This window comes from Mus musculus, chromosome 13 (assembly GCF_000001635.26).
Source record: "Mus musculus strain C57BL/6J chromosome 13, GRCm38.p6 C57BL/6J".
In the NCBI taxonomy this organism is placed as follows: Eukaryota; Metazoa; Chordata; class Mammalia; order Rodentia; family Muridae; genus Mus; species Mus musculus.
In genome coordinates, this window is record NC_000079.6 from 23,531,009 (window position 1) to 23,556,861 (window position 25,853).

Genomic DNA, 25,853 nt, shown 5'->3' on the forward strand with positions numbered 1-25,853 from the left:
GCCATTGCAGGGGGTTTCAGTCTTCAATCAGGTCCGAAAACACTGCATATAAGTAATGTGCCTGTGCCTTCCACTCTGTTGAGGTTTTTTCTTCAGCAAGTACACCATGTCTGGTCGTGGCAAGGGCGGTAAAGGTCTTGGCAAAGGCGGCGCCAAGCGCCACCGCAAAGTGCTGCGTGACAACATCCAGGGCATCACGAAGCCCGCCATCCGCCGCCTGGCCCGGCGCGGGGGAGTGAAGCGCATCTCCGGCCTCATCTACGAGGAGACCCGCGGTGTGCTGAAGGTGTTCCTGGAGAACGTGATCCGCGACGCCGTCACCTACACGGAGCACGCCAAGCGCAAGACCGTCACCGCCATGGACGTGGTCTACGCGCTCAAGCGCCAGGGCCGCACCCTCTACGGATTCGGCGGTTAAGCGAATCTTGCTTCTGACCTACAAAACCAAAGGCCCTTTTCAGGGCCGCCCACATTTTCTTATTAAAAGAGCGAACATGTGTTTTACGTTTTGAAATGATTGTGCAACGTTAGCAGCGTTGTGTAAGTACGTTAATCGACTCACTATTCAGGTATTTACAATCCAGGTTGGCAAATTCTTAAATTATATTCGGGCAGCGTGCATTTATTGAAGTAGGAAGTATAAAGTTTTTTGTTTATATGGTGCAGGTTGCAAGGACAAAGCGCGAGAGCTAGCGGCTGCGCAGTTTGGGACTAGAGCGTGGGGCGGGCCTGAGTGCACAGCACCGACGGTGGTTGGCTGTTTCTGTGCTTTGGAGCGTCTGCGCAGACTGCGGAAATCCGGCGTGTCCTGGAGACCCATGCAGTGTGGGCTTTTCTGGCACTCACGGTGGAGAGGTGTTTACTAAAAAAGGAATGTTTCATTAAGGTTGGGCATTAGATAAAGTATTAAAAAACTGGTAGTTCTAATATGCAACTTTATGGGAACGTCCCGATTGTTAACATGTAGGAGTGCATTCGTGATGGATGTTTTAATAAAATCTAAGTCAGTATAGGCAGTTTTGATATTTTCGATGTGGTCTAAGTGTATCTTCAGGAATTTGGTTTCAGCCAAGAGTGATAAGATTTTAGAGTACTGTACACCGAAAGTTTGGGGCTAAATGTCTCCAAAAACAAAACAAAACGAAAACAAAGAAACCCCCCAAAAGTCAAAAGAAAAACTCGACAGAAAAGATGCTTTTCTTCATGGCCAGCAATCTACTTGTATGATTATACTATGAAATCACAGAAATTCAGGGTGTTAATGTGATGTTTATTTAACACTTTGTGTGTGTTACTAGGTGAATGAACAGTTTACAGGATTTTGGGTCTCCTTCCACCGAGGGATCCAACTCAGCTTAACAGGTTTTGCAGAAATACTTTTCCTCATTGTTCAGCCTTCTGACTGTTTCTCGTCATCGTCATCATGATACCACCACCACTTTTTTTTCTTTTTCTTTTTTGAGACCGTGTTTCTCTGGGTAGCACTAGATGCCCTTGAACTCTGTGGACCCGGCTGGCCTCGAACTCCAGATATACCCTTGCCTCTGCCTCCCGAGTGCTGGGATTAAAGACCTACCCCAGCACCTCCTGTTTCTCATCTTTACTTTTAAAGATTAGGGTTTCTGTGGGTAAGCGAAAAGTATCATATACTAATGGAGGTTAAGAAGTTGTTTGAAGAAGAAAATAATCTGAGGCTTGAAAAGAGTAATCTGAACACAACATGTGTCAGCAACTGTTCTGAGTTCTGGAATTTATAAGTATGAATAATTTAAATGTATATGGGTGTTTGTGCACCATGTGCCCAAGAAGGCTAGAAGAGGGTGCTAGATCCCCTGAAACTGGGGTTTAAGGCAGTAGTGAGCCACTATGTATGTGCTGGGATGGGCCTCAGGTGCTCTGGAAAAGCAGCCAGTGCTCTTAATGAGTGAGTGAAGGGTTCCTTGTTCATTTTGTTGGAGTTTGCTCTCATTGAGGTGGGAACTACGGTAGGGGTTTGAGCTGAGAACAGGCAAGACCTGAGTTAAATGTCAAAACAATGAATATAGATGTTTGATGAAAACTAGTGTCAAGGAAAAGTAGTAAGGAGGCTTCTACAACTATTCAGTTTGCGGAGGACATTGGTTTGGATCAGTGGTCTGGGCTATGAAAAATAGGTTCTGTGTATGGTTTTGCAGGTTTAAGGTCTACCTTTAAACAATTTTAATTTTAATTTGACCAAAAATGGGACTATGGGCAATATTAAAAGTATTGAAGGTTGGAGCTAGAGGTGCCTTGATGGTAGTTTACTGCTTTTGCAGAGGACCAGAGTTCAGTGCTCACTATCTATTTGGGTGGCTCACACCAGTTCCAGAGGATCTATACATACAAAGACATGCACATACTTAAAAATAACTCTTTAAGAGAAAGTATTAAAATTAAGAGAACAGTTCTCTGTATAATTTTAAATATAGTCTTCAGCCTACTCAAATACTAGGCTGAATGCAACCCAGACGCTATTGTCTCACAAAGGAGCAAGTTTTCCCTTTTATTTAGTCTTTTCCTAATTAATTCTTGCTGTCCTTCTGGGCCTTAGTAACGGACTTCTTGGAGCCCTTCTTCAGGGCGGGAGCGGACTTGGCGGGCTCAGGCATAGTGAACAGAAAACAACACCAAGAAAAAAAAATATTAGCCCTTGTTGCAATTTAAATAAAGCTGTGGCTATCCTTTTAGAGTCCTGAAATATTATGCGTTAACTATCCAATCAAAACAAGGTTTTTTCATATACAAGCTACCATTGGTTTAGGTAAAACTCTATGTGTAGCCAACGAGATCACTCCGTTTTCGCGCCAGAAGTTGAGTATTAGAATGGTGCTGTGGCTGCATCATTATACGCTGAACAGATCCTGACAGCAAGGTACCTACAATGTCTGGACGCGGCAAACAGGGTGGCAAGGCTCGCGCCAAGGCCAAGACCCGCTCCTCCCGGGCCGGCCTGCAGTTCCCCGTGGGCCGCGTGCACCGGCTGCTCCGCAAGGGCAACTACTCGGAGCGCGTGGGCGCCGGCGCCCCGGTGTACCTGGCGGCCGTGCTGGAGTACCTGACGGCCGAGATCCTGGAGCTGGCGGGCAACGCGGCCCGCGACAACAAGAAGACGCGCATCATCCCGCGCCACCTGCAGCTGGCCATCCGCAACGACGAGGAGCTCAACAAGCTGTTGGGCCGCGTGACCATCGCGCAGGGCGGCGTCCTGCCCAACATCCAGGCCGTGCTGCTGCCCAAGAAGACCGAGAGCCACCATAAGCCCAAGGGAAAGTAAGCCAGTGAGCTAAGTTTTTTTTTTTTTTTTTTTTTTTTTTTAAACAAAACCCAAAGGCTCTTTTCAGAGCCACCACTTCTTCATATAAGAGTCTAGTAACATGGTTAATTTAGCTTGTGGAAAAACCTATATTAATGTTTCAAGCACAAAACCATAATTCTGGTAGGCTGAGGTAATTCTTAGGCAACTGCTTTGTCTTCCTCACGCAGAGAAATATTGGATGTAGCATAAACATAGATTTACACGTTGCACAAAACTTTTGGTCTTGCAGTCCTCTACATCTTCGTATTGCTCCGGAGAGGCAGCAGACATTCGGGGTTGGGAGAAAATACAAAGGGTCTTACGGAAATTGTTAGGCAAGTCTTTACAAAGTCGCAAGATTCAGGATACTTGACCTGTGGTTCCTGTTACATTACTGCTTGCTTTGTGTCACTTTAAACACTCCTGGAGCAAAGACGTAGTTCGGCTTGAGTCAAGGAAAAAGGACCTAGGTGCATATTTTACATATAGCAAACCTGGTCTCTTTTTCTTCCTCCTTGGTTGCCACCTCTTGATTTGACCTGTCTCAGACCTTGGGGCCAGGGAACTCACCCAAGAGCAGTTTCCCAATAAACCTCCCTTTGATATATTCAAATCTGGTTTGGATTGGCTCATTTCACCGGCTGAGAAATAACGTATCATGTGCAGTCTAGGCACAAGAAGCGGGAAAATAAAACCAAAGGCGGGTAGAGAACATATTTTCCAGAGTGGTTTGTGGATATCTAGGGTCATGAGATTTCAAATTCAAGATTTCTTTGCCTCAAATTCTTTAAGCGACTCGATACAAGGATGGAAACATAAATTTAAGAAAGCTCGGGTGTGCCAGACTAAAACATGAGTGTAGCAGTCTGTACTAGCAGGAGACTGTGTGCAGGAGTTAACCAATCGGGTGTGCAGGAGTTAACCAATCACCACTTGAATTCCTCAGCCAATAGTACTACTGCGCGGGACACTTGAAAAGCAGACACGCCTATCAGGATGCTTCTCGGTGGGAAGGAGGGGTACGAGCGCGGGTACGTGTGTTGCGCGTGTGCGAACGCAAGCGTACTTAAAGGCCAAAGTGCGCTACTTAGGTATCTCACTTTTCCCTACGGTTACTTGCCATGGCTCGTACTAAGCAGACCGCTCGCAAGTCTACCGGCGGCAAGGCCCCGCGCAAGCAGCTGGCCACCAAGGCCGCCCGCAAGAGCGCCCCGGCCACCGGCGGCGTGAAGAAGCCTCACCGCTACCGTCCCGGCACTGTGGCGCTGCGCGAGATCCGGCGCTACCAGAAGTCGACCGAGCTGCTGATCCGCAAGCTGCCGTTCCAGCGCCTGGTGCGCGAGATCGCGCAGGACTTCAAGACCGACCTGCGCTTCCAGAGCTCGGCCGTCATGGCTCTGCAGGAGGCCTGTGAGGCCTACCTCGTGGGTCTGTTTGAGGACACCAACCTGTGCGCCATCCACGCCAAGCGTGTCACCATCATGCCCAAGGACATCCAGCTGGCCCGTCGCATCCGCGGGGAGAGGGCTTAAGGGTTTCTGTTAATCCACACAACCACTTTAAAGGCTCTTCTTAGAGCCACCCATCTTCCAAAAAAAGAACTGTAGCGCTTTTTCCAACTTGTGGGTATTAATCAGTTTCATTTGTGAAAGTGCTAGGTCTCCTTTCATCACACCGATCTATTATAAGCAAGCAATATTTTGGTAAGTGATATCTTTACCCTTTTTCATGGAAATTGTACTCTTAGTTAGCAAAGCATAAAGATTGGAAAACTTTGCATGGTTACAGTAATTTGGGCATTTACCGAATTTAAAAATAAAATTATTAGTTGCAGATGTTTACTTTGGAATTGTGAACTTTCTGAAGGACAGAACCACTAATATTGTAACTCAGAAAAATTAACTGATCTTCCAGTCTTGAAAGGGTTACAGGGATTTACCATTCACTTTATAGCGTGCTTAGTCTCCTCCCTACCCACTAATAGACCTCCCCCACCCTCTTTTTAAGTGGACTCATAGCTTAGGCTGGTCTGCAACTTTCTTTGTAGATCAGGATGATCTGTATTTGGGAGATCTGTTTCTCCTTCCTACTGTATGCTGGGATTAAGGTGTATATGTCTTGCCCTCCTTTGGGCTTTTTGAGATCCTGAATCTTTATGGCTCTTTCGTCACTTGTTTCACTTGGCTTAATAATCATCACCTCGAAAATTACAGCCATTTGGGCACTGGATTTGTCCTAGGTCATTATCACAGTGGTGTATGGTGTGGAAATATGAAGGCTGGTCTTTAGGAGATGTGCTAGTGACTATAATGGAAGACAGTTCGAACTCTGGATGCTGAAAACTCCTGTTTTCTGAACAGTATTCCATGGAGAGCCTCGAAGATAAAGCTGGTAGCTTTCACTTGTCTCCTTTCTACATTTTTACCTTTCTCCACTCGACAGAGCCTTCTGAATTTATTCCACAAGTATCCAGTACCCTTCAGAATACACTCTTTCTCGGTAAAGAGCCAAAGATCTGCTTTCCCACAAAGCATTTTTTTTTTTGGTTTTGTTTTTAAATATTTAATAGACTTTTTAAACAAATGAACAAGTGAGTCTTGATCTGCATTGCACTGGGAACTGGACTAGTGAGAAATTCAGTGAGAAATGTTGACACATCATAGATTTAGGATCTATGTATTTATATATTTATACATTTATGTACCTATGTGTGTATCAATGTACTTGCATACCTACCTACCTACCTACCTACCTACCTATGGTCTCTGAATGATGGGATTAAAGGTGTGTTACCAGGCTGGCCTGGAACTCACAGATTTATTTTGCTCTGGTCATCAAATGATGGGATTAAAGGTGAGTTGTGCTAAAGTACAACATGCTGTAGATCCAGACTCTCACTATTGTTCCTGAGTTCCATTAGCTTATCATGCCATGAGTGGTAGTGATTTGCTGGATGATGCAGATGCCAAAAGTTTATATATACACATAAAATGTGCTTTGTTGAAAAACTACAGGGGGCTTGCGGCAACATTTATTGCTTTAGGCTTTTAAAGATATTGACAGTGATAAGATAAAATGCAAAGAGGGGGTTGGAGTATGTTTGGTGGCCCATGCCAAAGTGTGCCCTTGAGAAATAAGCCATGTAACAGATTTAGTGTAAGAGGCTTAATGGGGAAGGAGAGAGTGAAAGGGTGACTCAGCGTGGGGACAAGAGGGAAAGCTAGAGGCAGACAGACAGACAGAGAGAGAGAGAGAGAGAGAGAGAGATTGGCAATAGAGATCAGAGTCATACTCAAGATGGTAGAAAGATAAGGGTGGTTGGTAGCCCTTTTATGTACAATACCTGGCCCGCCTGGTAGTGGCAGGTGAGGATTTAAGCTGTGTAATATCCAAAATGAATTCAAGACCACCCAATACCTTCCCCCTTTGAAAAGGACTTTCCAAACTGTACTAGAAGGCCAAGTGCAGAGCCAGAAAAGGAAGCTGGCTGACTAAACAATTGTAAAAATATAGTTCTAGTGGTCAAAATGATTAAACCTTCAGCTACCAAAACAATATTAGCTGTTCTCAGAGAAATAACCATAACAAGATTAGCAATTCTCCTGCCCCCTGACTTACACTGAATTCTGACAAAGAGCATAAGCCATCCTGACCTTGTTGTGAGAATTCCCCTGACATTAATAGCTGTGACGTTAATGTACTATTACTTTGCTGATCAAATCATAATAACCCACCATGGGAGCAAACAAAGTGAGGGACTAGGCCAAAGGGTTACTTAGTCACTATACAAACCAACCAATGCCTGAAAGGGTTATTTGCTACACCAATGAGAACCCTGTTGCTCAAATCTGCCCCTTGCAACGGTGTAAAAAGTGTGTTCTTTCTTTGTTCTTGGTCTCTCCTCTGGCCTGCGTGCTGGGAGGGGAGTCCCCAACACGTTGGATCAATAAAAATCCTCATGTGGTTTGCAGCGATGGCATCGGTCTCTGTGTTCTTTGTGAGTAAGGGTCTTTTGATGAACTACAACAGCTGCTTCTAGGATGCCAAGGGCAGGCCTGTGGAGATGCCTGGTCATTAGCACCCTGTTCCCTTTTTGTGTAAAAATGAGGAACTAGGAAGGGATGATGGTAAGGAGGGAAGAGGGGATTGCATTCTTTAGATGGCTTTCTGCTGTCTGGAGGCAACAACAACTTTGGGATCCAAGAAAACTGCGATGCTGGCTAAGTGCTGGGAGAGCTGGTTGCTTCCCTCACTGTCGGGGCTATGTGGGACCATCTGGAGCTAAGAATGTACAGGCCTAGTTGAAGCCAACTGTATTAGTCAGTGTTCTCTAGAGTCACAGAACTTATGGGTAGTCTCTATATAGTAAAGGAATTTATTGATGATAAATTGTAGTCTGCACTCTAATTCCCAACAATGGTTGGTAGCAGCTGTGAATGAAAGTCCAAGGATCTAGCAGTTGCTCAGTCTCTCACTGCAAGCAGGTGAAGGAGAGAGAGAGAGAGAGAGCGGACTCCCTTCTTCCAATGTCCTTAGATGGTCTCCAGGAGGTATAACCCAGATTAAAGGTGTGTGCCACCACACCTTTAGTCCCAGATGACCTTGAACTAGGAGATCTCCCTATCTTAATCTGGAATCCATAGCCACTATGTCTCAAGATCTCCATACCAAGATCCAGGTCAGAAACTTCTATCTCCCAGACTCCAGATTAGGGTTACTGGTGAGCTTTCCAATTCTGTATTGTAGTTCATTCAAGATATAGTCAAGTTGAGAACCAGGAATAGCCATTACACCGACTGAACCAGCTGGGGATAGCCCCTTTGAAGCTGTTCAGGATGCAAGTTTTGAGGCAACACTTGGACTTGGAGGATACTGAAATGTATCTATATCTATATCTGTGGGCCAGAAGATAAAGTTGAGGAATCTAGGGCAAAAAAAATTTTTTTCCTTAGGTGTACATTTGAAACTTAGGCTCGGGGCCTTGGCAGTTGGCGGAGGGGAGTCCCAAGACCAGGGAAATGGGGCAGGATCCCACTCCCAGAAAGAGGCAATTGGTGAGGGACCTTATACTGTTGACTGGCAGGGGTACTTATCTGGAGTACATTTGACTCATGAGAGGTGGATTCAAGTTGATTTCCTAAATCTTTTATTTTACTTTTTTAGGTTTACAAAGAGTCTTAGACATGCTAGCATTACCATTGTTTGTAATCTGTACTGAAACCCACACTGTAGAAAAGGAAGTAGACTCACATATTTGTGTCACAGTGGGAGCTTCAGAAACAGTTTTTGGTTAAAAGCATCAAGACTTTTTAAGGAGAGCTCAGGGAAAGGCAGAAATCTTTATTTGAGCAGAGGAAACAAAAACTCACTTGCTCTTTATTTTCAGTATGAATACAAACTGTGAAAGTGCCTGAGTTTACAAACCAGACAGACGTTCTTAGCATAAGTACCTTTAAGTCTATACTTAGAAGACAACCAAAGGAAATTTAAAACCTTGAGCTTGTGACTATAAGAATAGTAGTGCTTTGCTATAGTTAGACTGATAGTTTTCAGAATTCCACTGCCTAATGTTAAAACTCTGTTTCTGAAGTCTTCTAGTAGCCTAGTGAGGCAAAGACATCTGAAGCATTTTTCAGTCTATTTATATAATCCAAATCACTTTCTTTATCACCACTTAAGCTTCAACCTTTATAACTTGCATTTACTAACCTTAAGTTAGGGCTTGAGGGCTGGTGAGATGGCTCAGCAGGTAAGAGCACCCGACTGCTCTTCCAAAGGTCCTTAGTTCAAATCCCAGCAACCACATGGTGGCTCACAACCATCTGTAACAAGATCTGATTCCCTCTTCTGGTGTGTCTGAAGACAGCTACAGTGTACTTACATATAATAAATAAATAAATCTTTAAAAAAAAAAAAAGTTAGGGCTTGAATGTACACACCTTGCGACACCTCCTTAAACCCTAAAGCACGTTCTTATACCCTCACAACATAAGCTTTCATATCCTCAGACCTTACATATAAACTTTACACCTTTCCCCCATGTAATTATTTACCACAAGCCACAGGTGGTTGATTACTGGGAGCAGCGGCTGTAAAGTGGGGTTTTTTTAAATGAAGGAACAGTAAAAGGTTACATTGAAACCTGGGTTTTGAGTTGATCTCTTTTCTGAGTCTGGTAACATGGTAAACTGTTTCTAGATAGAGATAGTAACAGCTCTAGGAGAGCGAGGCCCTGGCCTGAGTTTTACACAGGGAGAGTACTGAGAAGGCAGCTGAAGCCTTCCTTGCTGCTGTTAAACGGAGACATCTATCAATAACCTGGTGTGTCAGCCCATCCGAGACGTGAGAAGGGTGAAGTTCACTTGAGTAAACCAGTACAGACCAAACAGCTTCTGAACTTATTGAAAGTGACAGATACTTTATCTGATACCTGGAATACTAGGCTCCTCTGTGGTAGGTGGAGAGCTGCAAGAGTTTTTGACCCAAAATATCCAACGGATTTTCCTGTGGACTAGGACCTCCGGGGAACTCTCCTACCTTGTCTAGCAAATCGAGGCAATCAATTCCCCAGTGTCCTATTTGTCCACAATTTGGACAGTGTACTGTCAGCAGTTGACGTATAGGGTTGTTTTTGCTCATTGGCCAGCTTTGCCACCATTTAACGTAAGCTACAGATATAGGTGCTTCTGTATCCATTATCTTTGGAGTTGATTAGGAGCACTGCCAGGAACTGATGTGTCTCTCTATCATGTAAAGTTTTTTTCTGTTAAACCTCCTTAAATGCTACATTCTGGAGATCTCTGAAGTGTTTGAAGACTACCTGTCTGAAGTATATCTAAATAGTCAAGCTTTGCTTGTTTCTAATGACTTGTTTTAGGTTTAACTAAAATGTATACAGGAGGTTAGATAAAGCTATTCCTGTAATTAATTGCATTAGTACTTAGCATGACTACAAGTATGGTTCTGAACACATTAAAGGATTTGATTAATTATAGTTGACTGATTACCATCTTGGATTTCTTAATTATCCTTAGAATTTACAATGACTTAGCAGCTTTCATAAAACTAGGACTTTAAGTTTAGTCCTTAAAGTCACAGTTTTGTATTGAAGCACTTCTAGTATCAAAATAAAGCTTTAAATCATAGATACAGTCCACAGAGAGAATTACAATTTTACTGAATCTTTTATAGTGCACCATTATAGCCATTGTAGTGTTTTTTTTTTTTTTTTGAGACAGGGTTTCTCTGTATTGCCCAGGCAGTCCTGGAACTCACTTTGTAGACCAGGCTGGCCTCGAACTCACAAATCCACCTGCCTCTGCCTCCTGAGTGCTGGGATTAAAGGTGTGTACCACCACGCCTGGCTCTTTTTTTTTTTTTTTTTTTTGTATTGCTTAGTTCATTACCCAAATAGCTAAAACTTAAAAGGCGACAAATAATACATAGTGAACATGAGTAGACTTTAGAAATTTATAAATCTTGATTATGAAATACACCTTATTTATTAAACATATGATCATCTTAAGATGGTAAAGTCACATGGCATGTACATTTAAATCTTAGTAAAGGTGGTTGGCAGCCATATGGCTACTTACATCGTGGTAAAGTCACCAGCTAAGATGGAGAGTCACATAGTTGCTATTTAAAAATTTGTTTTTCTAATATATACATATTCCTAATATATATAATTTCTGATATATATTTCTAAAGTATTCCATCCATATGTATAGACATACGCACACAAATAATTTGAATCCAAGTTACACGTACATAGCTTTTAAAAAGTGATTCTAAAATATGGTTTAACTCCTGATCTCCTGATTATTTTTGAGTTTTACCCACCTAATCCCTAAACAAAATCATACCCAGGCTATTTGGAGTTTCAGTTTTAAACATTCCACTTAAAATATTCAGAAATACAGGTTAGTGGCTGTTTTAGTCAGGGTTTCTATTCCTGCACAAACATCATGACCAAGAAGCAAGTTGGGGAGGAAACCGCTTATCCAGCTTACAATTCCACATTGCTGTTCATCACCAAGGAAGTCAGGATTGGAACTCAAGCAGGTCAGAAAGCAGGAGCTGATGCAGAGGCCACGGAGGGATGTTCTTACTGGCTTGCTTCTCCTGGCTTGCTCAGCCTGCTCTCTTATAGAACTAAGACTACCAGCCCAGAGATGGTCCCACCCACAAGGGGCCTTTCCTCCTTGATTACTAATTGAGAAAATGCCTTACAGTTGGATCTCATGGAGGCATTTCCTCAACTGAAGCTCCTTTCTCTGTGGTAACTCCAGCTGTGTCAAGTTGAGACAAAACTAGCCAGTACAGTGGCAAACCATGCAGATTTACTTCCCTGAACTGGAAAACTGAAACATTTGGGTATTTGGCCTTTTGAAACTCAAGGACTGGACCTAGATAGGTATGACAGGGTTCTTAGAACTTCTAAGAAAAAGCATATTTAAGTGGACCAGACAGAACTGATGGGCAATGTCTATCTTTTGATTTACTAAACCATAAGTGTTTGTACACAATCCTGCAGATGAAGTCAGTTATTTTCCCGGTAGTCACTAAGTCAGCATTAAAGCTCCAATTTTGAAGTCTTGAGTGGCTCTGAAAAGAGCCTTTGGGTTAAGAGCTGAGTCTTGAGCACTCACTTGGAGCTGGTGTACTTGGTGACAGCCTTGGTGCCCTCCGACACGGCGTGCTTGGCCAGCTCCCCGGGCAGCAGCAGGCGCACGGCCGTCTGGATCTCCCGGGACGTGATGGTCGAGCGCTTGTTGTAATGCGCCAGGCGGGACGCCTCGCCCGCGATGCGCTCGAAGATGTCGTTCACGAACGAGTTCATGATGCCCATGGCTTTGGAGGAGATGCCGGTGTCGGGGTGCACTTGCTTCAGCACCTTGTACACGTACACCGAGTAGCTCTCCTTGCGGCTGCGCTTGCGCTTCTTGCCGTCCTTCTTCTGGGCCTTGGTCAGGGCCTTCTTGGAGCCCTTCTTCGGGGCAGGAGCGGACTTGGCGGGCTCAGGCATAGTGAACAGAGAATGAAGGTAGGCCAAGAAAAGAGATATTGAACTGTTCCGTTCCTTTCCTGCTCTTTAAATAAAGCGGTGGCTGTCCTTGTCAGAGAGTCTGCAAACGTCAAGCACTAACTGTCCAATCAAAGGAAGCATATTCGCTCAGTGGTTAGTTGCGTAAGTATCACGGAGAAGCGGACCGAACTTTACAGGGCTCTATTCAAATGAAGACTCGTTTCTTTCTTCTGATTGGCCAAGTTTAGCCAATAGACTCTATGAAAACTAGACGAAATAGTTTTTAGGAAAAAGTTGGTTTGATACTGTACTAAAGTCAAAGCCATTTTTCTTTTAAAAGTTATTTTGTTAGTAGTATCAATAAAAATCTCTCCCTAGATACAAAATTCATATATAAATTCTAGCTACATGTAAAGTTGGTTTCCTGTTTTGAAATTGTCTATGAAGAAAGATTAAGAATGGGAGACATCACATACTATTCACCTAGAGCTTCCAGAAATAATTATTGTACAGTCCGGCTAAAGTAGGCATGCTTTTCATTTGGCCCAAGAACCCTTAGAGGTACTGCCACGCTACAACAGTTGTGCAATTTCAATGAATCCTGTACATAGTTACTAGAAAACATGCTAGTGTTTTTCTGAAGATAATTAGGGTTACTCATGCTAAGACATTTGTAAAAGTCATTAAAAGATGTACAAAGTTGGGTGTGCCTGTTCGGTTTTATTTTGGTCCGGATAGTAAACTGCTCCCTTACATCTCCTTAAATATAAAGTAAGGAAAAAGAAAAAACTCAGTTCGGGTAACCAAGTTCAACAAGTAATCCTTGGGGCCGCTGTGGTATCGCCAAAATCTACATAGTATCTCTTATTAAAATGTTTTGACGAAAATGTAACAATTACGGTACTTAATGGTAACAATGTGGCTGAGGAAGCAATAGTTAACAAAGAGGAGTAAGCCAGGTAATAAACCAGATTTCTATTGGTCACAAATTTGAAGTTGAGACCTGTTATCCAATTACCAAGTACTTCCGCATACATCATAGGCATTTGAAGATTTCAACCAATCAGGAGCATGTTCCTTCTATAAAAGGAACCCAGAACCTAACCTCTGCATTTCCTATTTCTTTGTAGAAATGGCTCGTACTAAGCAGACCGCTCGCAAGTCCACTGGCGGCAAGGCCCCGCGCAAGCAGCTGGCCACCAAGGCCGCCCGCAAGAGCGCCCCGGCCACCGGCGGCGTGAAGAAACCTCACCGCTACCGTCCCGGCACCGTGGCGCTGCGCGAGATCCGGCGCTACCAGAAGTCGACCGAGCTGCTGATCCGCAAGCTGCCGTTCCAGCGCCTGGTGCGCGAGATCGCGCAGGACTTCAAGACCGACCTGCGCTTCCAGAGCTCGGCCGTCATGGCTCTGCAGGAGGCGAGCGAGGCCTACCTTGTGGGTCTGTTTGAGGACACCAACCTGTGCGCCATCCACGCCAAGCGTGTCACCATCATGCCCAAGGACATCCAGCTGGCCCGCCGTATCCGCGGCGAGCGGGCTTAATAGGCACGCTTTCTACACTGGCACGTAAACCAAAACGGCTCTTTTAAGAGCCACCTCCATTATCCACCAAAGATGCTGTAGTACAAGTTTGTAGAGTGTTCCAGGGTTTCCTATTATAGCCTTTCTTGACAATGATGAGCACCACCCGACGAAGCAGTCTGAGCTGCCTGTTTTTGGAAACAAGGCTTTCAGGATATCATTTCATCTTGTATGCTTTCAACTAGAGTTGGGGTAGCCATTTTAAGCCAGAAACAGGTACGCACTTCAGTTTGGGATTGTGTTACAATCCACACAGTAAAAGTCCAACAGAGTTAACGTTTTACTTTGTTTCACCATTCAAACTTGTTACATTGTTGGCATTTCAATTATTTTTACCTTATTTTGGTTAGTTTTGTTTTTAAAGCACGATTCTCCTTGTCTATGGTTTCCGTTTTCCTTATCTGGGATTAAAAAGGTCTGTGCCTGGCTCAGTTTATCATTTAATTGAGTATACCACTGAGATGGTATTACAAGCCAGTGCTGCTACCTAGCCGAGTTTAATAGTATTGGACGGTTTAACATAAAGATTAAACTACCGTTGATTTCCTGGTTTTAAAGAATTCAGTAGGGTGCGGTGTTTTACACCTATAATCCCAACATCTGGGAGACAGATCTCTGAGCTAACCAACCTATTGTAGCAAGTTACATAGCAAAATCCTTGCTTAAAAAAAGAAAAAGGAAAAAAAAATCTATAAAAAGACTCAAGAAAGTTCAACCATTTTTTTAGAGTTTAACAAGGAAATAATAATTAAAAATAGATAGTAGAGTTTGTAAATCTTAACTGATATCAGAGGAAGCAATTGATACTAGGAAGAAAATAGCCCTGCCCTTTTAATTAGTGTCTCAGAAAGCAGGTTCAGCCACTGGCATTGGCAAGCAGCTGTAAAAGGAGTGGAGGGAATTCAGAGAAAACAAAACTGGAGTATCAAATTCAAACAGGTTTGTGATTCTGGTCTGTGACCAATAATTATAGGGGTTTGGGGGAACAGTTGTACATGAGTTTAATCCACTCTTCCACCCCTCTGAGATCCCACCCCACACCCTTGGCCAGGAGAGGGTCAGGCACCGTCTAGGTAGAAAGTTCAGGTCAAGTCAGGACTGCACAGTGTGACTCTGTCTGGAGGGGAAACATATATTATCCCATATTCTATTAAGGTCATAATAATTATTTTTCCTAGGTCTTTAACACATCTTCGGTATAATGAGCTTTTTTTTTTTTTTTTTTTTTGGTGGTGGTGGGGGAGGTTGGAGGAGTCATCTAACAAAGTGATGAATAAAAAGTGTTCTAAACTTTAGGTAAAATTAGAATGCCATGTTTCTACCAAAGGCCAAAATTCTGCTTGTCTCCGTCCCTTAACACTTCTTTACTCAAGTGGATTCTTATGGAGATTTGCTGTTAATTTTCTTCCTTAAGGCTACTAGAGAGTATAGAACAGCAAGTTTGCAATTTATAGTTTGAGGCAGATTAGGCTTACATCTGATCCTGCTAAGTCTCAAAACCTCCAAGCATCCCTGGTCTATTCGGAATCAGCTCTTTCCTGCTGCTGATACAATTCATCTGTTCTATCTGTGGCTTTACATAAGGCCAAGTGCTGCAAGTAGCCTCAGATTCGGTGGGTTTGAATAATTCTTTAAGCAGGTATATAAACCAAGGGTTTTATCCTCACTTGAGTTCTTCGTGTATATGCCCAAACCTAGTTCTTTTCATCTGTGGAAAAGAGGGTGGGACTGCTTTCCCTAGCTTTAGTTCCTGTATTGAATAAGGTCCGCAAAGGTTTTATCTGGGTGGTTAATCTTATGTATCAGCATAATGAAATGTTCTCTTGTACTCAGGGTCTGGTCTGGGCAAGGGAGGCAGGGTAACATCTAGTGTATCACTAAACTTATTACTAAGGTCATTCACCCCCGTACAGAGCATCCCTGCCTTATCTACTAGGAGATCAACAGGGTGCCGAAGGTGTTTCTGGAGAACATACAAAGCAGGACTGTCACAGTCGAAGACGTGGTCCAAGCACTCTGGAGATGTGCTTTGAGGCCAGTATCTGCAAAAGGCTCTTTTCAGGGCTACACACTTTAAACTAAGGATGACTTGCTAAAGGAAGGAGGGTTTTCTCAGTGTGTTCACCTGCATCACTTTATCAACAACCCAGTCATAGGTAGTTAGCCATTTAAACCTTTTATAATTTTTTGTTTTGTTTTTGTTAACAGCATCTTACTAGAGCAGTCTTGTGTCATCCCATAGTGATGTTCCTTAGACTTCCCATGCATTGGGATGGCAGTTGTAGAAAACATTTTTAGGGTACGAACTATACTGTGTATGTTATGTACTCCCACATTTTCTCTCTCTTTCTTCCTTCCTTCCTTCCTTCATTCCTTTCCTTCCTTCCTTCCTTCCTTCCTTCCTTCCTTCCTTCCTTTCTTTCTTTCTTTCTTTCTTTCTTTCTTTCTTTCTTTCTTTCTTTCTTTCTTTCAGACAGGGTTTCTCTGTGTAACCCTGACTGTCCTGGAACTTACTCTGTAGTAGACCTGCCTCTGCCTCCCAAGTGCTGGGATTAAAGGCATGCGCCACCACTGCCTGGTACTCCCACACTTTTTTACTGAGTTAAATGAAACTTTCTTCAGTTTTGTCCAAATGGTGTACTTTAGCAGCACTAAGCATTAACCTAAACTCACTTATTAGAAATATAACCTTGCCCAGCGTGGTGGCCCTTGGCTTTAGTCCCAGCACTTGGGTAGCAGAGGCAGAGAGAGACAAGCAAATCTCAGTTCTAAGCCAGCATGGTCTATAGATTTAAGTCAAGGCCAGCCAGGGATACACAGGAAAACACTGCTTACAAAGAACCAAACAAAATATAGATTCTCACCTTTCTCAATCTGATGTTTACAGTAAAGGAAGCCTATTAAATCTCATCTTAAGAGGAACAGACACCAATATCCAGAATGTGGAATGTTCTATGTGACACTTGTTTTTTTTTCTTTAAAAAAAAAAAAATCTTGTCATAATAAGAAAGTGGGGTTAGGGTTCTATCTAGTTCAGTTGGAAGAGCGCTAAACCAGCATACTTCACCAGCCATGTGTATTGGGGTTATGGTGTAAGTCTATAATTCTAGAAGTTGGGAGGTAGGAGCAGGAAGATCATCGGTTCAAGGTGAACTTCAACAGAATGGACAGCTGAGAGAGACCTTGTTTTTAAAAAAGGAAACAAGACAAAACAAAACAACCAAACAGTATCTGTGTGGCATGTGGTTCAAGTTTAAAACAGACTTGACCAATATAGTAGCCAGATAAAATAATTAATTGGATTCTGGCTCTTAAGGATAGTGAGATTTTAACAAAGAGATGTCAATTGGGCATTTTATTATTATTATTATTATTATTATTATTATTATTATTAAAGTCTTTTGTTTTCAGTCATATGTGAAAATTATACAGAAAATTCCCTTATTCTTGGGTTCATGTTCAAGTATTCAACGACAAAATTTCATGATATATGTCTGAAATTTACTTCCAAATGCTTTAGACTGGTAAGTTGCACAAGGGTACGAGTGAGAATGCGTGTGCAAGAACTCACCCACCCTGCCCCCAGTAGAGTCGTTGTTAGGTGGTAGAGTATACATTTATATATTGGATTGTATCCATTGTTTGTATTCAGAAATTTGAGGCAACTTAAATGGATGACACAGTTGTGTGTTAGAAACTCTTTAGAGCAATGATTAGTGAGAGGGGGGCTGGCGGGGGTGGGGTGGGGTGGGGAGAGAGAGAGAGAGAGGGAGAGAAAGAGAGGGAGAGAGAGAGAGAGAAAGAGAGGGAGGGAGAGAGAGAGAGAGAGAGAGAGAGAGAGAGAGAGAGAGAGAGAGGGAGAAAGAGAGGGAGGGAGGGAGAGAGAGAGATCCTTTGAGCAGGTAAGTATAAACCCGGTGGGAGAAGCTAGAAGCTTCATGATTCACTGCTCCAAGGCATTGCCCTGGGTCTTGAATTTGAAGTGAGCTGGAGTGGGTGGATCTATGAACAGAGTATTTCAGACTTTAGCAAAGGTCAACAGAGATGCCAGATTAAGATATGTACAAGGGACAGTCAAAAGTTTAATACTATAGAGAGGGAGAGCAGTATGTGAGGGCAGGCGTAGCAGTATGTGAGGGCAGGCGTGGCAGTATGAACAAAGAAACTTTAATATAAACAGTATAGAGAACATGTGAATAAGAAATAAGAACAGGACTAAGCTGGATGTTATGGTGGGAAACAGTTAGGTTATGTTAGTTGTGTGTACTAAATAAAAATAAAGTATGCTGTAACAATGTAATGACAAAGTGTAATTGCTTTTTGTAGCTAAGAAAAACCGATTTGCAGCACGCAGGCAGAGACCTTGATGCTGTATCAGTAAAAACTATTGTATTTTGCTTTTTAACCAAAACAATTATGTGCTGTTTTGGCTGCATGCATTAAAATAAAAAATAAAAAATGAAAAATGAAAAAAACAAAACAAAACAAAACAAAACAAAACAAAACAAAACAAAACACCAGCTGCCTCCTGAAACATGCAAAGCAACAAACAAATTCAAGACTTGCCTGAGAGCCTTTTTGCCACTTGCTTTTGAGTTAGGTGCCATTGTAAACTAATGCTTGTCATTATACTAAATAAATCTTAAACAGTACCATTGATTTTATGCAGGATACATCATAGTAATGTGTGAAATGGCTTACCAAGTTCAAAAACATAGGTGGCAGACACTGCAGACACTAACACCCAGAATAGATGACAGGGACCATCATTTCCCTCCTTACTAGTTGCCTGCCCGTCCTGTTTGCCTTATCAGACCCAGAGTAAACTAAGTATATACTCTAAGTGATACTTTCAGATTTTCTTCTTGTACTGTGTGCCCTTGTCTAGGCTTGTGGGGAATAAACTGAGTTTCACTACACTGTACAAAATTTATAAATAATAATATTGATGTATCAAACATAAAAGTGGATGTTATGTCTAGAATGTGGACTCAGAGAAAAGCTTCAGACAGAGAAGCAAGCGATTTGTCTAGAGTCAGCCTGCTGCTTAGAACTGAAGTTGAGGTTTTCTGAAAGCAAGCTCTTTCTAGTAAGTTTTAGATGGTGAATTGTTTACAGATTATGTTTAAAATCTACTAGGCTGAGAAGATTTCAAAGGTACTTTTCTCCAAAGCTAAGGCTTTGTTTGTAACTGTTATATGGGTATTCTTGATCAAATAATTAATCAAATCTAATTGTTGCAGATATTTAGAGGAAAGTCAATTTTGTCTTTATAGCTTTTAATTTTATTCATACTAAGTAATTGCTGTGTGTTAGGTTCTATAATTGGCACTGGCAGTACTTGGTTCAGGTAGAAAGGTGAAGGTTGAAAAAGACATTACATTCTTATGAGAACAAACCACACGTGTACAGATGGAAATTTCATTTGGAAGAAAAGATGTGTTGTTCAGTCTAGTTGGGAGTATAATTCATGGTTATGGATGAGGTCATAGAGGCAAGACAGATGTCAGATAAAACACAGGAGTTTGGGTTTTATTTTTTAGATGCAGGATAATCAGTTAAGAAAATTTTATTTTTGTACAAAAGAGATGAAAACTATTTAAAATTGCTTAAAAAACACTGCAGGGGAAAAGATAACTCATCATTAAAATAATTTGAAAAGGACCCAGAAAGCATACAGAAGAATGAGAAAAACAGGATGTGTGCCAGGAAGCATGTAATCTTGATATTGCTAAGTTAGGAATATAGGGTCACTAGTGTGCTTTTGGGCCCATCATTTTGACTGCGGGAGTGGTTGTGATCTCATGTATAGCAGGAGCTGTAAATTTGGAAGTCAACAAGCCATTTAGTAGTCGAATCCTTCTCAATGTGGAAAGCCTGGCTCATAGCAGGGTAACAAGTCTAAGTTGCTAAGTAATAAGGCCACTTAAAAAATATGAACCAGTCTGTTAACTAGTAATGGAGTTTTCCCTCTGGAGCAACGTTGTCAGGAAGAGCTGGCAGCCTTGAGCTTTAGCCCAGAAGTGAAACGTTAGGGTTGTAATCAAGGATACAGGGGAAAGAGCACACAGGTTAAAACAGCTCTTTAGGCCTAAGAATTTTGTTCATCATCTCTTCAAAAGTATCTTTTGCCCTTTGTATTTAGCACCTTCAAGGGAATAAGACTCAGCTTAAGCACTGGGAGAAAGCAGTAGACCTTGTCTGGATTTGATGTGTTATAATTACTACAAACTACTGGGGAAGCACTTTCATTGCCTAGATTTACCTTTTGAAAAGTCTCAGCCGCCATTTTGAACTTTAGGGACAGAACAATTACAAGTCGAGAAATGCAAACAGCTTTTTATGACAAAGTGGGTGGCCCTGAAAAGGGCCTTTGAGAAAGAAGCTCCAGGTGAGCTTAACCGCCGAATCCGTAGAGGGTGCGGCCCTGGCGCTTGAGCGCGTAGACCACGTCCATGGCGGTGACGGTCTTGCGCTTGGCGTGCTCCGTGTAGGTGACGGCGTCGCGGATCACGTTCTCCAGGAACACCTTCAGCACACCGCGGGTTTCCTCGTAGATGAGACCGGAGATGCGCTTCACTCCTCCGCGCCGGGCCAGGCGGCGGATGGCGGGCTTGGTGATGCCCTGGATGTTATCGCGAAGAACCTTACGGTGGCGCTTAGCGCCGCCTTTGCCCAGGCCTTTTCCTCCCTTACCACGACCAGACATGGCTATGGAGCACTGAGTTGAAATTCCTTAAGCGCCCTCTACAGCTGGTATATATATGGCGAATGCGGACCTTTTAGAGGACTGAAAAGGCGCGGGCGGGAAGGTGATTCTGTATCCGCCCCTCTAACTCACTGGCTGAATCCTATTGCTAGGCGGAAGGCACAGCCCCTGTGGCGAGGGGAATATGAGTTTTCCGCTTTTCTCTTGGAGTTCTTAGTCACTAGTTTGTGTCCTTCAGGAGCGTACTTGTAGGTTCTGACAACCGATAGTTTATAATTCTCCCAGCCACTCATCATTTTTAAAAAGGAGGTTGTTATCCATACACTTATCTACAAAACCGGATATAGTACAGTAAGGTTATCTTTTAGGTGGAAGATTTACGAAAATGTAACTTCTAAAATTTTGCAAGCATTATTAAATCTCACTTATGAAGCTCTTTGCATTTCTCAGAGGCTTGCACATAGCTCTGTTTTCAAGTCTACAAAGGGCACTAGTATTGATTGAATATATACTGCTTCCCTTTTTTTTTTTTTTTTTCTCGAGACAGGGTTTCTCTGTGTAGCCCTGGCTGTCCTGGCACTCACTCTGTAGACCAGGCTGGCCTGGAAAGATGGAGACTTGCTCAGAGTTGAAGATCTAATCTTTTTAATAAACGCTATTGTTGCTGGGGAGGACTTTTGTGTTTCATGACCGGTAGCCACCGTTTTCTTTTTAGCCTCTGTAGTACTGGTTTGAGCCCCATCCTTGTGTAGAGAGAGGCCATCTTGAAGATGTGCTTTGGCTATTGCTTGTGTGAGACGTTTCTATGATAATGGTAGAGAAACAAACAAACAAACAAAAAACCCAAAAAAACAAAAAAACAAAAGTAACTACCATGTACTCAGGATGTGCTTATCCCAATTACCCCACAGAACTTTTCTATGCTTCTTTCCAGAAAATCACCAGTCCTCACCCCACTCACTCTGTACATACCAGAATGCCAAAACTAGTGTGAGTACAGTGGGGTTAAATAGCACAGTGGATTCCTCTCCCCCACCCAAGGAACTCAAAGGTCACTTAAGGGAAACTAAGTTCAGGCTGTGAAGTGTGACATGACATCAGCTCAGCATATTCCTTCCTGCTGCCTAGTAAGTACCCCAGTGAAGCAGCCATATCCCAATTGCATTGACCTTGCCCTGAAACTTGTTGAGCACAGTTTCAGTTATCTAGACTGTAGATGGGGATGTATTTGCACATTGGAGAATGGGCTTTTCTAAAAAATCGAGGACTTAGAATACTCCTCAAGTATGCAAGATGCTATTTAGCTTCCACACACAGTTAAAAGGTGTTACAGAGGGGAGAGAGAAGTGGGAGGGGGGTTTTTAAATATTTAAAGGCTCCCATTTTAGAAAATGAACTTAATACATACTCTTTTGTACTTGGATGTGAGTTCCAAGTTGCCAGTATCTTCATGTAATGTCAACAGAAAGGGATATAAAATTGATAGCTCTAATTTTTATAGATATTTTGAGCACATTTGTCTTAAATTTGTCTTCTTCCCCATCTATTATGATTGTTTTCCTGTTACTTATTATTTCAGCCTAAAGTTGCCTTCTTCTCTTTATATATTTCTTTTCTTGCTACCTATTTATTAGCCCTATTATTTTCCTTCTGAAACAGTGCTTGGTTTCTTCATGTAGCCATAGCTGTCCTGGAACTTGCTCTGTAGATAGTCCTTAATTTCAGAGATCTACCTGCTTCTGCCTCCCAGGTACTCGGATTAAAGGCATGGACCACCACAACCAGGTTGATTTTTATTTTATACAACCACCCTTTCCTGTAGATTTGAAAGTCTCTAGGTATTAGAATACCCAAGAATGTGTCTCCCTGTAGAATACCTCATGAGGCTGTAATCTCTCACCTGTTACTATAGTAATGGTGTGCATTTGTGTGTATGTGTGTATATTTGCTTATCTAACACAAAATTGAGAGAAGAGGACGAAGCCATAAGTTTCACTGTTCTCACACCTCTTAGGGATTTTTATCGCCTGTTTTTAATCTCTACAAAATAGTACAAGCCTTACTACAGAGAATAATCTGCTGTTTTTCAGGATGTAATTATATTTTGGAGTTAAGACCAAAACCACATTTGTGATATTAGCCTCCACAGTCATGAGTGGGAATGAGTGAAGCTTCTTATGGTTTCAAGTTTGTAGTCCCATGGTTGATCCCTTTTCCAGAAACTTTATTCTTGCTGCAGTTATCATAATGATAACTGACTATGAAATGTTTAAGTCCTTTGGTGGATACCACCTGCTAATTCTTTTGTTTGTGACAGACTATATTATATATGTAATATATGTAATGAGGTCAGCAGCTATCATGGAAATTAAAAAACAGATTTTCTTTCACATTCTGCTTGTTTTTAATAATGAAATTCAAATCATTTTAAAACTGGAAATATGCAGAAAACTGTTGTGATAAGTGTTGGCAAGGGGAAACAGCTGCATAACACAGGTCCTGAAACACGGCATATAACACAGCTGTAAACTTTGTACTCTAAACACGGAGTGAGTTGCTAAGTCAGGTTATATCTCACTGTTCTTCAGCTCCCAGTTGCTAAACTTCTGTTCCTTCTTGACCTAGGTATCTTTTTTCTGTACATGTGATAGTTGGTGTACATTTCTCTATCAAATCTGAAAAATATGTGCTTTCAGCTTTTGATCTACAATAGGGATGGCACAGACTCATCACGTCTCCAGAAAATGGCTAAATCACTAAAACAGGAAAACCGAAGGGGAATTACACACTGGTATCTCAAATATCATTAAAAAATCCAATCGATATTTTCTACAATAATCATTCCCCCGGTATGCACTGCTTTCCCATCTAGTGCCAATTCCTACAGCTTGGTGCAGATAGCCCTGGAAGCTTGTGTTGTTGCTTTCTCGAAAAACTCAAATTTCCCTATGTATTTCCGTGAAAACAAGTTATTTCATAGAGTCCTGAAATGATAAGAATGTGAGGAACCATGTCCTGAAACAAAAGTTTGCTAATGACCGCGAGAGAAGTAGTATTTTTAAGGAAAACCTTAAAGTTGTCCCAATTTTCGTCAAGTTTGAAAGAGAGTTGGGGCAATCAGAGAAGTTTCAGGGTGCCGATTTTGAACATAGGTGCACAAATTAAGGCAAGAATGTAGCCTACAGGCTCTCGGATCAGTTTCCCCCAAGTCCCTAATTATTTCGTGCCCATATTTTTTATATTTTTATACTTTTTTGAGGGGCAACAAACACAGCCACAAGGCAAAGCTGAAGATCCTTTCTCTGGCAACGCGGCGCACGGCGCACGGCGCAGGGAACCAATCACCACGCAGCTTCTCTCTATATAAACCCAGAGCCTGCAGCACTGGGAACAACCTTCTCTGACTGTTTGTGCTTACTTTTTGCTTTACTAGTAAAGCTTAGAACATGTCCGAGACCGCTCCCGCGGCGCCTGCTGCCCCTGCACCTGTGGAGAAGACACCTGTGAAGAAGAAGGCGAAGAAGACCGGCGCCGCTGCTGGGAAGCGCAAGGCGTCCGGACCCCCGGTGTCCGAGCTCATCACCAAGGCTGTGGCCGCCTCCAAGGAGCGCAGCGGCGTGTCCCTGGCTGCGCTCAAGAAGGCGCTGGCGGCCGCGGGGTACGATGTGGAGAAGAACAACAGCCGCATCAAGCTCGGGCTGAAGAGCCTGGTGAGCAAGGGTACCCTGGTGCAGACCAAGGGCACCGGCGCCTCCGGCTCCTTCAAACTCAACAAGAAGGCGGCTTCCGGTGAGGCTAAGCCCAAGGCTAAGAAGGCAGGCGCGGCCAAGGCCAAGAAGCCTGCGGGAGCAGCCAAGAAGCCTAAGAAGGCGACTGGTGCTGCCACACCCAAAAAGACGGCCAAGAAGACTCCGAAGAAGGCGAAGAAGCCTGCGGCGGCTGCCGGCGCCAAGAAAGTTTCCAAGAGTCCCAAGAAGGTGAAGGCTGCTAAGCCCAAGAAGGCAGCAAAGAGTCCAGCCAAGGCCAAGGCTCCCAAGGCTAAGGCTTCCAAGCCTAAAGCTTCTAAGCCGAAGGCCACCAAGGCAAAGAAGGCTGCCCCTCGCAAGAAGTAGAGTGGTGCGTCCTGCTTTGAAAATCTCAAACGGCTCTTTTCAGAGCCACCCACAACCTCATTCAAAAGAGCTGAGCCTTTTTCTGGTTTTCTCATGGTATGTCCGCTGACTCTGGCTATGTGTTCCGAAGCAGATCAATTCTGTGCACTTTGTTATGGGTACATTTAGGAGCATCTATAAACTCTAGTTGAGCGATAGATTGTATCATTTTCAGCTCTAGCTGGACTTCTGGCCGGCAGTTTTTTGCTTCTGTGTGTGCTCCACACACGTGTTCATATTCCAAGAGTTTGGCGGGAAGTCCTTTCTAATGTCGCCTAGGCGTGATAAGGCATTAGGGGGGTTCTCTAGGAAGCTACTCTCACAATAGTGGCTACAGGCTGGAGCCTCTGTTTTAAGTTTTCCAATCCGGCTACACAAGGTGGTTTTGAGAATTAACCAATCAAGCCGTACTTTCAGTCATGGGTGTTGCACCAATCAGAGATTGTGATATTAAGATTTACATTTACGTACTGGGACGCTGGCGTTTTTTCTCTGTCCCCGCCCCTTTGTTCACTTCAGAGCTCTGGAATTCCGTCCTAAGAATTTTTAATTGTGTTTTCCGAGAAATTGAAAGCGCTCCTATTTCCTCCAAACTTAGCCACCTTCGCAGTTTTTAGGCACTGATCACATTGCCACTATAAGTGTGGAAGCTTTTTTAATACCCTGGTGGTTAGGTTTTAGTAAGGAAATTGAACACCACTGACAGTTCTGCACATTCCTTCCTCATACATTGTTTTGAGGTTATCTGTTCTCCCTTATTTGGTCAGTAGACCAATAGTAGGCTGAGGACGTGAAAGAAAAACCATTTTGGAAGGTTTGGTTTGCAGTTTGACTTCACAAATTTGGGCAAACAAAACAAGCACATAAAAACACAAACCAACCTTAACTGTCCTTCAGGAAGCTGATCCAAATTTGGGGATGCCATTTCCATTTAATTATTGAAAGTATTAAAGTTTGTGTGTGTGTGTGTGTGTGTGTGTGTATATTATATATATATATTTGTATGTATTTATTTATTTAAAATTGGGGCCCCCTTTTCTTTTATCCTGATGATGTAAGAATTCTAC

At 42.7% G+C, this 25,853-nt stretch overlaps 7 protein-coding genes across 7 annotated transcripts; 5 read left to right on the top strand and 2 right to left on the bottom strand.

Annotated features, from left to right (window-relative positions):
- Window positions 1–35: 35 nt before the first annotated feature.
- H4c8 (H4 clustered histone 8) lies at window positions 36–470 on the top strand. Its single transcript, NM_153173.4, has one exon. The coding sequence runs from the start codon at window positions 107–109 to the stop codon at window positions 416–418; it is 312 nt and encodes a 103-aa protein (NP_694813.1). The 5' UTR covers window positions 36–106; the 3' UTR covers window positions 419–470.
- A 2,396-nt stretch (window positions 471–2,866) lies between these two features.
- On the top strand, window positions 2,867–3,370 carry H2ac10 (H2A clustered histone 10). The gene has a single exon (NM_175661.3). The coding sequence runs from the start codon at window positions 2,903–2,905 to the stop codon at window positions 3,293–3,295; it is 393 nt and encodes a 130-aa protein (NP_783592.1). The 5' UTR covers window positions 2,867–2,902; the 3' UTR covers window positions 3,296–3,370.
- A 1,039-nt stretch (window positions 3,371–4,409) lies between these two features.
- Window positions 4,410–4,901, top strand: H3c8 (H3 clustered histone 8). Its single transcript, NM_145073.2, has one exon. It carries the CDS (start codon window positions 4,438–4,440, stop codon window positions 4,846–4,848), a length of 411 nt encoding a protein of 136 aa, NP_659539.1. The 5' UTR covers window positions 4,410–4,437; the 3' UTR covers window positions 4,849–4,901.
- A 7,013-nt stretch (window positions 4,902–11,914) lies between these two features.
- On the bottom strand, window positions 11,915–12,436 carry H2bc9 (H2B clustered histone 9). Its single transcript, NM_178197.2, has one exon. It carries the CDS (start codon window positions 12,342–12,344, stop codon window positions 11,964–11,966), a length of 381 nt encoding a protein of 126 aa, NP_835504.1. The 5' UTR covers window positions 12,345–12,436; the 3' UTR covers window positions 11,915–11,963.
- Window positions 12,437–13,043: 607 nt separating this feature from the next.
- On the top strand, window positions 13,044–13,946 carry H3c7 (H3 clustered histone 7). The gene has a single exon (NM_013548.4). It carries the CDS (start codon window positions 13,477–13,479, stop codon window positions 13,885–13,887), a length of 411 nt encoding a protein of 136 aa, NP_038576.1. The 5' UTR covers window positions 13,044–13,476; the 3' UTR covers window positions 13,888–13,946.
- A 6,331-nt stretch (window positions 13,947–20,277) lies between these two features.
- Window positions 20,278–20,660, bottom strand: H4c6 (H4 clustered histone 6). Its single transcript, NM_175655.3, has one exon. The coding sequence runs from the start codon at window positions 20,633–20,635 to the stop codon at window positions 20,324–20,326; it is 312 nt and encodes a 103-aa protein (NP_783586.1). The 5' UTR covers window positions 20,636–20,660; the 3' UTR covers window positions 20,278–20,323.
- Window positions 20,661–24,023: 3,363 nt separating this feature from the next.
- Window positions 24,024–24,799, top strand: H1f3 (H1.3 linker histone, cluster member). Its single transcript, NM_145713.4, has one exon. The coding sequence runs from the start codon at window positions 24,082–24,084 to the stop codon at window positions 24,745–24,747; it is 666 nt and encodes a 221-aa protein (NP_663759.3). The 5' UTR covers window positions 24,024–24,081; the 3' UTR covers window positions 24,748–24,799.
- Window positions 24,800–25,853: the final 1,054 nt, after the last annotated feature.

Coding starts and splice junctions, on each gene's coding strand:
- H4c8 (NM_153173.4), top strand. CDS start 107: ATGTCTGGTCGTGGCAAGGGCGGTAAAGGTCTTGGCAAAGGCGGCGCC.
- H2ac10 (NM_175661.3), top strand. CDS start 2,903: ATGTCTGGACGCGGCAAACAGGGTGGCAAGGCTCGCGCCAAGGCCAAG.
- H3c8 (NM_145073.2), top strand. CDS start 4,438: ATGGCTCGTACTAAGCAGACCGCTCGCAAGTCTACCGGCGGCAAGGCC.
- H2bc9 (NM_178197.2), bottom strand. CDS start 12,344: ATGCCTGAGCCCGCCAAGTCCGCTCCTGCCCCGAAGAAGGGCTCCAAG.
- H3c7 (NM_013548.4), top strand. CDS start 13,477: ATGGCTCGTACTAAGCAGACCGCTCGCAAGTCCACTGGCGGCAAGGCC.
- H4c6 (NM_175655.3), bottom strand. CDS start 20,635: ATGTCTGGTCGTGGTAAGGGAGGAAAAGGCCTGGGCAAAGGCGGCGCT.
- H1f3 (NM_145713.4), top strand. CDS start 24,082: ATGTCCGAGACCGCTCCCGCGGCGCCTGCTGCCCCTGCACCTGTGGAG.